The sequence below is a fragment of the Rhincodon typus genome, chromosome 28 (assembly GCF_021869965.1).
Source record: "Rhincodon typus isolate 14 chromosome 28, sRhiTyp1.1, whole genome shotgun sequence".
Classification (NCBI taxonomy): domain Eukaryota; kingdom Metazoa; phylum Chordata; class Chondrichthyes; order Orectolobiformes; family Rhincodontidae; genus Rhincodon; species Rhincodon typus.
The window spans coordinates 38,396,029-38,410,599 of record NC_063359.1 but is presented as its reverse complement, the minus strand read 5'-3'; the positions used below and the strand labels follow the sequence as shown (position 1 = coordinate 38,410,599).

At 41.8% G+C, this 14,571-nt stretch overlaps 1 protein-coding gene across 5 annotated transcripts in view; it reads left to right on the top strand.

Annotated features, from left to right (window-relative positions):
• Positions 1 to 8,793: 8,793 nt before the first annotated feature.
• Positions 8,794 to 14,571, top strand: part of prrc2b (proline-rich coiled-coil 2B) — a 56,863-nt gene continuing 51,085 nt past the window's right edge. For 4 of the 5 annotated variants that reach the window (XM_048613535.1, XM_048613532.1, XM_048613533.1 and 1 more), the window contains exons 1-5: positions 8,800 to 8,974; positions 9,772 to 9,949; positions 11,942 to 12,038; positions 12,439 to 12,508; positions 13,312 to 13,455. In XM_048613535.1, coding sequence (XP_048469492.1) covers positions 8,857 to 8,974; positions 9,772 to 9,949; positions 11,942 to 12,038; positions 12,439 to 12,508; positions 13,312 to 13,455 — 607 coding nt within the window. In that variant the 5' untranslated portion in view covers positions 8,800 to 8,856. Of the gene's footprint in view, positions 8,975 to 9,771; positions 9,950 to 11,941; positions 12,039 to 12,438; positions 12,509 to 13,311; positions 13,456 to 14,571 lie in introns of all 5 variants that reach the window. The other variant, XM_048613531.1, reaches the window with a different exon arrangement.

Here is a 14,571-nt window from a genome sequence, read left to right as displayed (position 1 = left end):
AAAGAAATCTGTGGGCAGCTCCACTGAAAGCAGGACATCAGTTTCCCCCCCCCTCTTGTTTGGACACTGGATATCTCCCTCCCTTCCATGTCTCACCCCCTTTTGAACCCACCCCTGAGCGCTGTCTGGTAACCCTACCTTCCCTTGTGACATGGTCACTCCTCTGGTTTGGAGTCTGGGGTTTTGTGGAGTTGTGGGGAGGGTGAGATTCCTAGGTCTGTTTTGTTCATGTGTGTATGATGCTGAATTTAAGAATTGCACTGAGAGCCAGTCATGAAAGATTTTGTGTCCCCTGTCTCTGTTCCCTAGTATTAGTGGTAGGTTAGGAAGGCAGCAAGTTATCCTGTATTGTTTGCAGCTGCAGTAACTTAGCCTGACCCCTTCAGTTGTTGTTATGTCTCTGATAATGTCTGGCTTTTATTCTGATCAGTTCACACCATCTTCCTCCTCAGACTGTAAGGAAGCACTGATGTGCCTGATCAGTTCATCAGCATTTGCTGATGGTGAAGGGAGAATCAAACTCCAAGCAAATTCTCTGCTTCTTTTCAAGCATTGTCACTGGATCTCAGACAACGCACAGATTGTGTAGAGTAGGCAGACAGAGCTTCTGTTTAAGGTCTCATCCAAAGGACAGCTCCTCTGACAATGCAGCACTCCCAGCAGATTGCCACATGGAATGCCACCCTCCTCATGAAATCCTTGTGATGGCACTGAAGCATTGGGTCACTGAATCGAAAGTGGAATTTTCTGGATAATTCCCCAGTTTCTTCAGACTATTCATCACTGTCAAATCCATATTAAATACTGTGAATTACAAATACTTGAAGCTTCCCCAGTACCCGCAGAGTCGGGACAGAGACTGCAGGGAGGAGGTGGCTCTGGGTGACAGTGAGACGGAAGCATTAAAGAGTTTTGAGCTGGATGAAAGGCCTTGCTAGCTGTGGTGTTATTGAGTGAGTGAGTTGTGCATGTCTGTGAACCGCATGATCTTGAAATTGTGGAACTTAATGTTGAGAGTCCTCATATTGAGAGCAATTAAGTCTAGCAAAAATTTTCGTCTAAGCAAACAAATCAGTGGGGTTTAGGAGCAACTGATCGTGAAAGCAAAAAGTGTGACCTGTTTAGAATGGTGTTGTGGAATCAGGATGCTCTGAGCCATACTGTACGCCTGCTTGCCCACTTATTTAGAAGTATTCTTTGAAATGAGGTTAAACCATGAGGTCCTGACCGCGCCGTAATCATACTGCACAGATTGAGGCCTTCCAACTCTCGTGCCTCTGCTGGCTGTTTGAAAGAGTCCCTCACAAGCGCAGCTTTGTGCTCGCTCCTCTTCAGGCATGTCCTCTTCAACTATTTGCCCATTTCTGCAATGAAAGTTACTGTTGAACCTGCTTCCATCACATCTCCAGGCAGTGACTCCTCTCCTGGTCGGTTGCAATCAAAATCTCTCATCCCTGGTACTGCCTGAGTAAAACCTCTTCACCACTTCCAAGACTTTGATTTCTTTTTGACTTTTGATTTCCTTCCTTTTACTGCCAGAATCAGACACTGGAGTCAGAGTCATTCGGGATGGAAACAGACCTTTCAGTCCAACCAGTCCACGCTGACCATAATCCCAAAGTAAACTAGTCCCACCAGCCTGTGCTTGGCCCATATCTCTCCAAACATTTCTTATTCATGTATTTATCTAAATGTCTTTAAAGTGTTGTAATTGTACCCGCATCCACCACTTCCTCTGGAAGTTCATTCCACACGCACAAACCATTCTCTGTGTAAAAAAAATTGCCCCCATGTCTTTTTTTAAAATCTCTTGCCTCTCACCTTAAAAATACGCCCACTAGTCTTGAAATCCCCTACCCTAGGGAAAAAAGACCTGCCATTCACCTTACCTATACCGCTCATTATTTTATGAACCTCTCTATAAGGTCACCTCTCAACTTCCTATGCTCCAGTGAAAAAAGTCCCAGCCTATCCAGTCTCTCCTTATAACTCAAACCTTCAGGAGCTGAGGCCTAACCAGTGAGTGATAGAAATTCTGCCCCTCGTTCCATTTTTATTCTAATCAAAAGTAGCTAAATTTTCTGCATTCCGCTCAGTTCCCATGTCTAACGGTGCTAGACTATGATAAATGAACAGGTGGAGGACATTCAAGCCTGTTCCACTATGCAGCGAGGTCGTGGATGTTCTGTATCTTTTCCTTATCTCCTTCCCTTGGTTCCGTTATCTTTAAATCCCTGTATCAAATAAAGTTCTATCAGACACCATATTAACATTTTCAATTGACCTCTAGCCTCAATAGTTTGTTTTCTTGGGGATGAAGAGAGGAGAATAGAGGGTCCCAGATTTCCATTTTGCTCTGAAGAGTCCTGATGAAGGAGTCTAGGTGTGAAACGTTGACTCTTCTGCTCCTCTGATGCTGCCTGACCTGCTGTGTTCCTCCAGCTCCACACTGCATTACATGCAGCCTGACCTGTCTTCTGACTCAGCTAAAGTTTGTCCTCTCATCCATATTTCTAAACTGGGGAGATTCCTAATCCAAAGAATTCTACTTTGGGCATGTACCCCCGACTAGACTTGAATCCCCATGGGAATTGAAAGTGTAAAGCTGATCCATTTAAGGTATTTATATCTTTATAAAGTTTCCGCAAAACTGCCCTGCCTGTTTTTGTAATCGTAAAGCCCAAGATCTTGTATACTTTGCCGATCATTCATATATTTTCTGCCAGCTTTACGTCTACACATATTCATTTATCCCTTCATCTTCTTTACAACTTGTGACAAAAAGTCTATATTGTCTTTCCTTATCCCTTCTGCTAAAATCATCAACTTTCACTTCTGTGTTCAGTTCCATCTGTCACTTATCTGCCCATTCTGCTAAATGCAGGTTGGACAGTCAAGTTGCAGCACCATGCTGTTAGATGGATTGTCTTGAATTAACTCTGTGTTGTATGACTCTATGAGTCATTCCTGAGATGAAGATCTTATCTTATGAGGAAAGGTTGAACAGATTATGCCTGAATCCATTAAAGTTTAGAAGAATGTGAAGTGATCTCATTGAAATGTGTAACATCCTGAGAGGGCAGGATAGTCTGGATACCTGGAAAATGTTTCCTCTTGTGGAGGAGATTGGAACTAGGAAATATCGTTTGGGACCAAGAGGTTTTTCAATTTAGACAGAGGTACAAATGTTTCTCTCTTTAAGGGTCATTAGGGTATGGAATTATCTTCCTCAGTAGTAGAGGCTGTGTCTTTAAATTTATTCAAGGCTGAGAATGATTTTTGAAAAGCAAAGGAGTCAAGAGTTATGGGTTGCAGACAGGAATGTGAAGATGAGACTGCAACTATAGCTATAATCTTATTGAATGGCAGAGTAAACTTGAGGGGCCAAATAGCTAGTTTCTGCCAAGTACAATGTTTCTATGAATCCTGTAGTGAATGGTTGTAGGCCATTCACATCATAGGGAACTGTTTGATCCAGGTTTGCAGTCACATGCTGAGCTGTCCTTGAAATTCCATTAGTGAAGAAACTGAGATGTCCAGGCCCAGAGCATCTCGTTGAGTGTAGATCCTGTGTTTGGGGGGATGTCAAACTCTGGAGACTGTATAGTCAGATCATTCCCCAGGTCAAGATTAATGACATCGGTTTGAGCCCACAGATCAGAGAATGTGTATTTTTGTCAAAACTTGCATTGCTCGAAGTATTTGCAGACTTCCAGTAAGGCTTGTATTTGGTAGGCCCTCAAGATCTTTGTGAATTTGGCAGCTCTGGGTTGGCTTCATTGCGGATTGGTTTACATCTTGCGGCAGAAAAGGAGGTTGGATGTTACACAGATTGGGACCCATTGTACAGGTGTTGATTTTAACATGCCACTAATGATCGACATTGTGTTGAGAGTGCTGTCTGAGCACTTAATGTAGCTCCTGTCTGCCCTCAAGACAGCAGTATTCTGCAGAGGAGTTCACAAGTGAAAAGTGAGCAGTACGAAGAGCACATGCACTCACTAAATTTCAGGATTATATTTCCTCTGGTCCTTTTCCAGGTGTTCTCAGTCTGTGACACTGTTGTGCAGGGCAACCTCAAAGTACCTGCAATGTGGCTCATTCTGGGATAGTTTTCTTCAAATCGACTTTTGAAGGATATTAATTGTACAGCTGGAGCTATACAGGAGCTGTCTCCACTTGTACCTTGCAGAGTGTAGTGTGTGTGGAGTTATTTTTAAACCTTTGCAACCTGAATTTGGGAGGTTGGTTAAAATATTTTTAAAGGACCAGCAGTCAGTACTAGACAGAAGAATCTACTAGACAGTAGAAATCTTTGTTTTCTTCTCACACTTTTTGCTCCCTGTTGATGGTTCCTGGCTATGCATTGTCTTGAACTAGCATGGTTCTTATCCAGCCCTTCATAAACGTAGCAGTAGTATGTGAGTGTACTGATGTTATGCTTTTTGCTGAATACCAGTGGATGCATTTTTAATTTTAAATCCAGCTGCACATCAGGGCTTCAATGGTCAGAGGCAGCACTGCACTTTGTGAGGTACCAACTAGCAGATGTACCAAAACCAGGCCCTATCTATTGGTTTTTGTGGACCTCGAAGACCCCAAAATCATCAGGCAGCCCTGGTCAGTGCCCCTCACTCAACCAGAATGAATGAACCTTAATTCACTGGATAATTGTCTCAGTTGCTGTTTGTGGAATCTTGCTTTGCAGAGATTGGTTGTGTCATTTGTCTTCACAACAACAATCGCAACATTTCAAAGGAATTTGTTTGCAGTAAACACTTTGAGGTGACCTCAAATGTGATTACGTTACTATACAATGGGAAGTCAATAATTGTTTGCTTCAGAAAGCCAGATTGCTCAGTCCCCACGATATCTCTTTTTATGGAAATAAATGGACATCTTTATTTAATAACCAAAAACTTGAGAGGTTGCAATTCAGATGAATTTAACAACAATGTTAGAAGCCAGGCAGGTAGATGGAATTGAGATAAGAATTAGCTATTACATAGTTGGATAATGGAGCACACTTGAGAGTTAAATGATCTTTGGGAGAATTCTTTGACTCTTGGGCCAAACGATTCAGTCCTCGCTTTTCATTGGTGACCTTCACCTCTTCACCTCTCCACCTCACTTGCAGCATCAATCCTTCCTCCACAGTTTCATTTGACTGAAAATGTTCCATCTGACTCTTTCTTCCATTCTCAGTGTGCAGTGATGTTTGACCTCTGTCCAGTGAGCAATTTTGTCAGTTATCTCACTTTCTTGCCAATGTCAAAGTCATCATTTATAGTAACAAAATTCATAATTGTTTCCATTGTGCCAACTCAGCCTTTAACTGACTGGGGATAAGAATATTTGAGGACCAAGATTGCAAATCAGAAACAAAGGTCACAGTTTACTGACAGCAGTAACCTCCATGCTGCTGTATGCTCCGAGGCTTGATCATCCTATTGCAGATACCTTTAAAACACAGGAGAAGTACCAACACCAGTGCCTGCGATAGATCCTTCAAATCCGGTGGAAAGAGAGGCAATTCAACAGCGTTGTCCTTTCTCAAACCAACCTGCCAGGTGTTAATTATCCAAAACCAGCTCCATTGGAAGGGACGTTTTTTTTGTGTACTTAATATCGGACTTTCAGAGTAACTATTCAGAATTCAGACATGCGTGTGACTCCTAGGACAGCAGAAGAAATGCTTTAGGGATGTCTTGAAAGCAAACCTGATGAAGTCAAGCATCTCTGTAAAAGTCCAACAACCCCACTGACTGATGGGAAACTCTGATCTATGACTGACCAGAATAAAGAAGATGTACTCAGGAAGGCAGTGAACATGTTGAGAGACTTCAGTGGTAACATGCAGAGGTGAAGTCGCAACAATGGAGAGAGCACACTGACCTCCAAACGTCCCTTCCACCTGACCCTTTGAGTGCCACCTACTATGATGTGGTGGAGTCTGAAGATCACTCAGTGGGCCTATCAGCCATCTGAGAGCCCAGCAAACTAAATTGGAAGCAAGTCATCCTCAATCCTTGGGGGCTGTCTAAGAAAATCCTTAAATTGATCAGGTGATTTCTTCCATAAAGGCAAGCACTGTTTCTCTTTCTGAGAATCATCGTAATATGACATTTCATCAGGGTAATAGCTCACCTTTTATTGGAAGTCCGTAACTGATTGCAGCTGATCTTTGGTCTAAGATTTTTTTGCCTATGTTAGTCCTGATCTGAGAGGGAGGCTGCCATTTGGATCATGGTTATCTTTTTGAGGAGCTGACCATGGTTTGATGGAATATTGTCAATTATGGTCAATCTCCTGTCAAGTCAATCATTTCCCAGTCTTTATTAACAGTCTTTAATAGTCTTTATTAATCCTGGCATTACATTCAGTGCCTGCTGTATACAAATAATTGTGTTAACTGAGATAACTGAATCCCAGTGGTAACGTTTTTGTTTCAAGATGATTGCTGGCTGAGAATCAATTCCTGTAGATCAGTGATATTGCAGCCTGCCCTGAGCCCTGATAGCCAAAGAATCCTGGAGTGTTGAGTCTGCAACCTAAGTGTTCATTGGAGGAAAACAGCAAAATTCATCACCACCACATTATATTCTGAGTAGTCACTATTGGTCCTATTGTCACAGATACACGATGTGCTGCAGTCTCTACTCTCAAGCAGCCTTACATTTTTATAGGAAACTTGTGCGTTTTTCATTCCATGGATTAGATCTAGTGATAAAGTTTTACTAAAACGTGCACCAGACTTTTTTCAAATACTTGAGTGTATGTTTCTTTAATGCTATGTGCATCAGGTTCAACTGTAAACTAATTCGAAACATCATCTGTGAAAGTTATTCATTACTGTTATCACTGAATTGTCTTCAGGGAATGATGTACTGTGGTAGTACACTTAAACTCTTTATGATACTAAAGGGCCTCTGTATAATGGGTAGGGGAAGTAGTGTTGTGGACTTTGTCTAGGAAACAAGACAGTAGGTCTTACTAGTTTTTAAATGTTATCTCCATGCCTAGGAATATCAGGGTCCTGGTCTCTCTAACTTAGTTCCTTCTTCTTTAGCACTGCATTTCTGCTTCCTATCCCAAAACTGTTAGTCCTTGCTGGAATCCAGTTCCACAGTCACGGATGACAGTGAACTGGTTGGCTAGTTTTTGTTTTAATCACTGTAATCAGACATGACATCCTGGGGCAGGTGGGACTTGAATCTGGGCTTTCTGATTCAGAAGCAGGGACACTATCACTTAAGCACAAGACAACAGCAGAGATCAATGGCTAACAATCAGGAGCTGGAATTTGCCCATGCCAGGTTAATTATAGAGATTTTGTCTTTTTTTAATATCTGCTTTTATGATGTGGGTTTGTGTTTGTAATGAGTTGCTGTAAATTAGTGTGTAAAAATTAGGCTCAGTTTTTATTCTTTAGTATCTGGTTGTCTGTAGTATAACAGCCTGGACCCAAATTACAAGATCTGTTGAATTCACATTCATAATTTGTTGTGGAATGGTTTGTTCTCTGTGCCTTTGGTTTGCTAATCCAGTGCTGTCATCACTAGGTTATCGAACTTAAGCATCTGATAGTCGGCAGGAACAGTACAGTTCCTGATACGATTCCTTGCACATGAGGTATTCAATACTTAAACCAGTGAAACCACTGGGCAAGCAGTTTGGTTTATTGCAACATAGGAAATATATGATCGGAGATCATCAGCCTCTCGGACTCGCCCTGTCATTCTTGATCACGGCTGATCAACTATCTCAACATCACCTTTCCATACTAACCTTATATTCCTTGATGTCATTAGTAATTAGAAATTTAGCAGTCTCTGCCTTGAACTTAGGTGATTGAGCTTTCACAGTCCTTGAGGTAAAGAATTCCAATGATTTACCTCCTTGCGAGTGAAGAAATTCCTGCTCAGCCCTTACCTATTTTAGGGTGAGAATATAAGGGAGATTGTGTTCTGGAAGTAAAATTTGAACCTTGAACTCAGCAGCAGTGAACCAATCTGCATTTGACAGAACAATCAACATCCAAGAGGACTGAAGGGTGCCAACCCCTTTAGGCCTGTTGTGCTTCATTGATGGCCTAGATCACCTCCAGCTAAGGTTCATGGTTTATATTGCATCAAAACAAACCTACATTGGAAGGATAGGGAACGTGAGACAGTATTTACTCGAAACACTTGCATGCTTGCTGTGTTCATATTTTGGCAAAGGTTTGAATAGAGGTGCGTCAGGAGATCCCTGGGGCATTCAGCTAATGATATCATCTGCTGGCAGTGAAGGTTACTCGAAAGGCATCCGAAAGGTTCTGCTAGTCTGCTTCCTGATTTGCTTTCCTTTTGTGTAATTCCTATCTGCTGTTCAGGATCAGTAGTACAATACTCGTTTATACTTGTTACAAGAGATAACCACAAAGAATAGTAAGGAGCAACTAACGCAAGCCTGTGTACTCTAGAAGGGCTATAAACTCGAGTCTGGGACATATTCAGCCACTTGTGGTATTATGGCTAGTAACAGCCGTGATGACACCATTCTTCATTTGATGTAGTTATTTCCAACATCAGCTTTTAGTCAGGTTGAGCGCTGTCTTCAGTGATCAAGGCATTGACTCAGCATGGGGAATTATTGTATTGTACTGTTGATGAGTCTTTGCTGCTCTCGGAGCCCTTGGATTGTATTCACTGTTGTCATTTCTTTTAGGGAACAGCACTGGGTTTACTGCGTTCAGAATGAAATTGGGGAATGAAGCTTTTTTCTGAGTAACATTTCTGTGTTTTATTCCTCAGTGAGCGGCACGCTCTCAGCGGTGCTGAAAACAACCACCATACTCGATGACATTCCAGCGCAATGTCAGATCGTTTGGGGCAAACTACCAGGGGGAAGGATGGAAAATCGAAGTACTCCTCTCTCAGTCTGTTCGATAAATACAAAGGAAAGTCACTAGAAACCCAAAAACATTCAGGAGGTATGTAACAAGGAGACTCAACCAGGTCCAGGGTTTACTGGGATTTGTGTTTCCATTTGGTGTTAAGCATCTCTGCCTGTTTTTGATTCCTGATGGCAACAAGCTATACTAGGTTCTGTGGTGGCACTCACTAACCCTATGTCCACTATCCAAAGCATTGCTGCTGAGACCTAACCTGTCTTCAGTTACAGTGTTGGCATGTATATTCTGTCCACCACATGCTCTGTCTCCCTACTCAGTCTTGATCACTGTTTTTCTCTCTCTCTCTCTCACCCTCACACACTCCATTCGCCCCATTGAGTTCTCGAGTTTCTTTGTGTTTCCCTTGTATATACTGTACATTTTTGATGATCTTACAGTGCATTCAAATTCCAAACACTGCACTGTAGCCCAGGAATTCCAGGGCTGCTGAAATATTCGAACTATTTTTTAACTGAAGTTTCTGCACCACAGTTGAATCTAGCATTTAAACATAAAGCTTTGCTAATTTTATGTCTGTTCTTGCGGGTGATTATTTTTACATCTGTGGCTGGAGCTGCAATAAGTTAAGCTAAGATCTTGTAATATTATAAGAGTTCTGTGGAGTGTGGTATACAACTGTACTTGCAACTACAGTGTCACTACGAAGGAGATATGCTTTGTGCTAATGCTACATTTTTGCAGTCGCTGCCTGGATCATTCTTCATTGTGTAGCTAGGAACTTTTTTTGGTGTCTTTCTGGTATTAAGTGCAGGTAGTTGCACAGCTGTCCTGTTGTTCCCTGGTGACTCTTGAACTTTTTAAAATCTGTGTTGCAGTTGTCCCTCGACATGGCTTGCAGAGTCTTGGCAAAGTGGCTGCTGCCCGGCGCATGCCCCCACCTGCCAACCTTCCCAGCCTAAAGGCTGAAAACAAAGGAAACGACCCGAATGTGACCATTGTACCAAAAGACGGAACAGGATGGGCAAGCAAACAGGAGCAGCAGGACCAAAAGAAGTAAGATTGTCTTGTTGCTGATTTGGTTTTGAGCTTTTTTTTTTAAAAAAATCTCTATTGGAGGTCAAAATTGTATCAGAGATAGTAGGAACTGCAGATGCTGGAAAATCTGAGATAACAAGGTGCAGAGCTGGATGAACACAGCAGGCCAAGCAGCATCATAGGAGCAGGAAGGCTGACATTTCGGGCCTAGACCCTTCATCAGAAAATATAGCACTTGGAGCAAATGGGATCAAAAGTTATGGGGAGAAAGCAGGATTAGGCTATTGAGTTGGATGATCAGCCATGATCATGAAGAATGGTAGAGCAGCCTCAAAAGGCTGAAAGTCCTCTTCCTGCTCCCATTTTCTATCTTTCTATGACATCCAACTCAATAGCCTAATCCTGCTTTCTCCCCATAACTTTTGATCCCATTTGCTCCAAGTGCTATATTCCCTGATGAAGGGTCTAGGCCCGAAACGTCAGCCTTCCTGCTCCTATGATGTTGCTTGGCCTGCTGTGTTCATCCAGCTCTACATCTTGTTATCTCTATTGGAGGTCTGTTTTGTACTTAATCTCCTTGGCAGTGATAGAAATCCTTTTTCTAAATATTAGTCATGGTGGGTGCTCAGCTAACATGAAGTGACCCCTGGGCTGGATTCCTGTTTAAACTGCCCAATGGTAGGGATGGGACAGCATAACAGTGCTAGAAATGCAAGTCCCTTTTAAGGGTTGTTATAAAGCAGCTATAGTGTTGATTGAGAGCCAGTCGATGCTCTTTGCTCTCTGTGTTTAAGAACTAAATTCTTCTGCAACGGGGAGTTGGTTTTTGTACAGGCAACGGGTCCAATAGGGAAAGGCGGAAACTGTTGCATCTGCTGAACTATAGATTTACAGCAAAATCCTTGCAAATCTCTGGAAGTTTTTTACTGCGTAATTTGGCATGTGGGAATTGGTCTGTTTGACAGGCACTATCAGTATGCCATAACAGTCTCTGCCATTGTAGTGAGTAGCATTTTTCTCCCTACTTTAATAAGGAACTCAAATGGTAATGGTAGCTTAGATTACTTCTATGACGCTAATATTAAATGACCTAGGGAAGGAGGACTAAGTAATCCCAGCACCCCAACACACACACACGCACATGCACGTGCGCACACACCCACCCTGCCACCAGCAGGGCAGGAGAGGATGGTGTACCTCCGGGTTAACAGCAGCATAGCCCCTTATATATTGGATGGGGCAGACCTAGTCCTGACCAATTTTATTTCAGTCTCCTTACCTGCTGAAATACTGATTTCTCCTTCAGAATAGTTCCTTAAGATCCTCTGGGAGTTCCTTTGCCGCTGCAGCATATTTTTTTCATTTCCCTGTCCAGTAGCTGCTGAGGCCATCTGCTGTACACCATTTGACATTACTTGTTCCTAGACCTTTAATTATAGCCATGGTACTCATATCAGCAACCACATTACTGTGGCTGTATGTTAGAGATCAGGTTATTGGGACTTATGCTCAATGAACCTGTATGTTGAATGGGCTTTAGACCATGAGGTCCTAATAGGCTCTTGTGTCTTGGATATAGGATTGTAAATAATATCTGGAAAGTGAATATGCAAGGTGATTGTTGGGTGAGACTGGATGTGAATTGAGATATAGGCAGCAGAGTTTTACATGAGCTGAAATTTGTGGATGGTGGAAGGTGGGAGGCTGACCATGTGGGGATTGCCATAGTCAAATCTGTCAGTATCTTAAAACAAGATGAGTATAAAGTAAACTATTGACAGTTCTTTTAAATTGAGCTACAACTAATTATTTTTTCTGCAAATCTCATCTTGTCAGTGGTTTGGTTAAGTCTTTGATTTGCCAACTTTCAAACCTGACCTTTTCCTATGTTCTGTACAACTCAGATTTTGGGAGAAGGGTACTGTTCGCTTTTGTTGTGTTGACTTTCAAAACTTCCAACAAGAGCCTGATCTGGTGGTTTTGCTGACCATGTGACATTGTGTTTTGCAGTACGGCTGTGTCAGTAGTACAGCAGCCGGAGTTGCCATCACAGCCGGCTTCACAGACATCTGCCTGCAGTGTGCCAAAGCCGGCACCAGTCCACGAGGTAAGATACAAGCATTTGTCAAGTCTTTCATCAGCGAGGGCAAGAGGGATCATTGTGGTGTGTGAAATGGCAACATTTGGCTGATCAAAATTGGTCTTTCCTGTCTCATTTCAGCGCAGAGTTGTAGATTAATATGAGTTAAAGTGTCTGTTTAAATCTGTTGGATGAAAAATTGATGTAAGGGATATTATGTGAGCAAGTTGCTTCCAAACACAACAAATAACAGCAATAAAAGAAATGTTACATTCAGCATTACAGTACAATTTCATTGGATTAACATGTAGAATCACATCAATAGTGGTGCATGTTAGTGATTCAGCGTCAAGAATGGAAGTAGATGGGTGTTTGGAGCAGTTGTTGCCTGGAATGTAACGGACTTTCTTCCTCTGAAAATTGACAGAACACAAATTCTGCACAAGGTGGAGCAAAGTCATGGGCACAATTGAAGGCAAAGCCAGTAGGACCAGGAGGTGAGTTAATTGTTTTCCAGCATATTTTGGTTACCTAGCCACTCTATGTTCAATTTTACGAACGTGCTGAAAATAGTGTGTGTTGCTGTATTAATGAATTGTGTGCTTTGGTGATCATACACTGTATTAATTTTACTCTACGTGCAAGGCTCAGTATTTTGAACACACAGACATTTCCAACTCCACCCATTTCCCTATGCAAACCCTTGCAATGGATTTATAGCAGACAATTCACAGTCACATTCGCAGTAAGGTTATGAGGCTCAAGGGGAAGCATGCTTCTTCCTCTTGACCCAAAAACTGTGCTGTAAACTAACTTACCTTTTCCTCTACACCAGGAAGACCATTCTACCCACTGTTAAACCTATAGAGCATGTTCAATATTAGACTTCTATTGCCGTTCTGCTTCCTGGCAGGCTGTTTGTTGTTTACCCTGACTTGCTTCTGTCAAATCCAAAAATGAGCTGGTTGGCATCTGGTGTAGATTTTCAAAATAATTAAGTCATCTGACATGTTTTGGTGCTTGATATTGCTTCCCAGGTCTTTTGTCCATCACCCCATCTTCACTGATTTAACTTTCTCTTGCTCCCCAGGGAGTTTAGGTTATAAATGTTGTTCTCTAAAAGCCTTAGGTTTAATCCTACCCACCTCTGCTGCTTCCTTCATTCTAATATTCAAATTCTTGTCCTCTGGACTCCTTATTCTCCCATCCTTCCCATTGATAGCAGTAAAAGCATATACCGGCTGTGTGAAGTCTTCTTGTGTTTGATTGTTAGTGACTTTTTTGTTATTATTTGTCTCAGGCGGAAGAGGATTAAACAAGCAGTTACCATTCTCTCAAGAGGAATTTCCAACATTAAAAGCAGCTGGAGACCAGGAAAAGGCTGGAAAAGAAAAGGACACCACAGATCAGTCATATGGGCCAGGACCAAGCCTCCGCCCACAGAGTAAGGCTCACAGTTATGTGCAGGATCTAGCATTCTGCTGGTGTAGACGTTTTTTGGAGTATTTATGGTCTGTCTGGAAAGTTTGTGCAAGTGCTGAGCGATAGCAGAGAGAATTTCACATCTGATGCCAAAGGATGAAAGAGAAATACTTTCAGTTTCTAAAATACAAGTTTTTACATGATGACACAGCGGTTTTGTTTACTAAAATCCTCATAGTGAGCCCTGAACTTCAGAAACTTGCCAATTGGGACAGGATACCATTTTTGAAACTAATATTTTCAAAGCTCTAAAACAGTCGGCAGTATGTCTAAAAGAATCTGAAACCTGATAATCACCCAGCTCAAAAAAGGCTCTGAATCTTACACTAAATCCTTCCTTGGATTGAAACAGTTTTGCATATGTCCAAACAAGTAGCCCAATTGTTTTCTCCTTGAAGTGATAGTGATTATTGTTATACAGATCTTGTTCTTTGCAGAACAAATAAATTCAACCTCAAGAATTGGAAACTAATTTAAATAACTCTGCATGAAAAGTAACTCTTGCTAAAAACTTCTTATCTGCTAACCTTGTGAGAGTAGGAAACTGATTCCTTTTGGTGTAGGTGTGCAAAAGACATCTCTATGAATGAGATTTGTTTGCTCATGGCATGTGATTTAGTCCTTGAATCAGAACTGGTTGTGGAATTTAGAGATAGCGTACCTATAATTAGACATTTTAACTTGTTTTGTGAAGGAAATCTGATCACATTGAGATCAATATTTCTCACAAATGCAGTAAAGTATCCTATCAGAACTGCCTCCTTTGTGGAATGCCGGTTAAGAGGTGATGTAACTTGTAGATATTTTTAATCAACCTGTTCAGAGGTTTTACTGCGCATTTCTGGAGCAGGTGGGACTTGATCCTGGGCTTTCTGGCTCAGAGACAGGGACACTACTAATGTGCCACAAAACCCCTTAAAAAGATGGAAGATTGCAACTAATCAGTAGCTGTTTTAAAGCATCCATGTAGGCTGGCTGGGTAGATTCATCTAATCTACTGTAAATAGTTTTCTAATCTACCTGTTGCGAGATGTTATTGCACACTTTGGGAGCAGCTGGAACTTGAACCTGGGCCTCT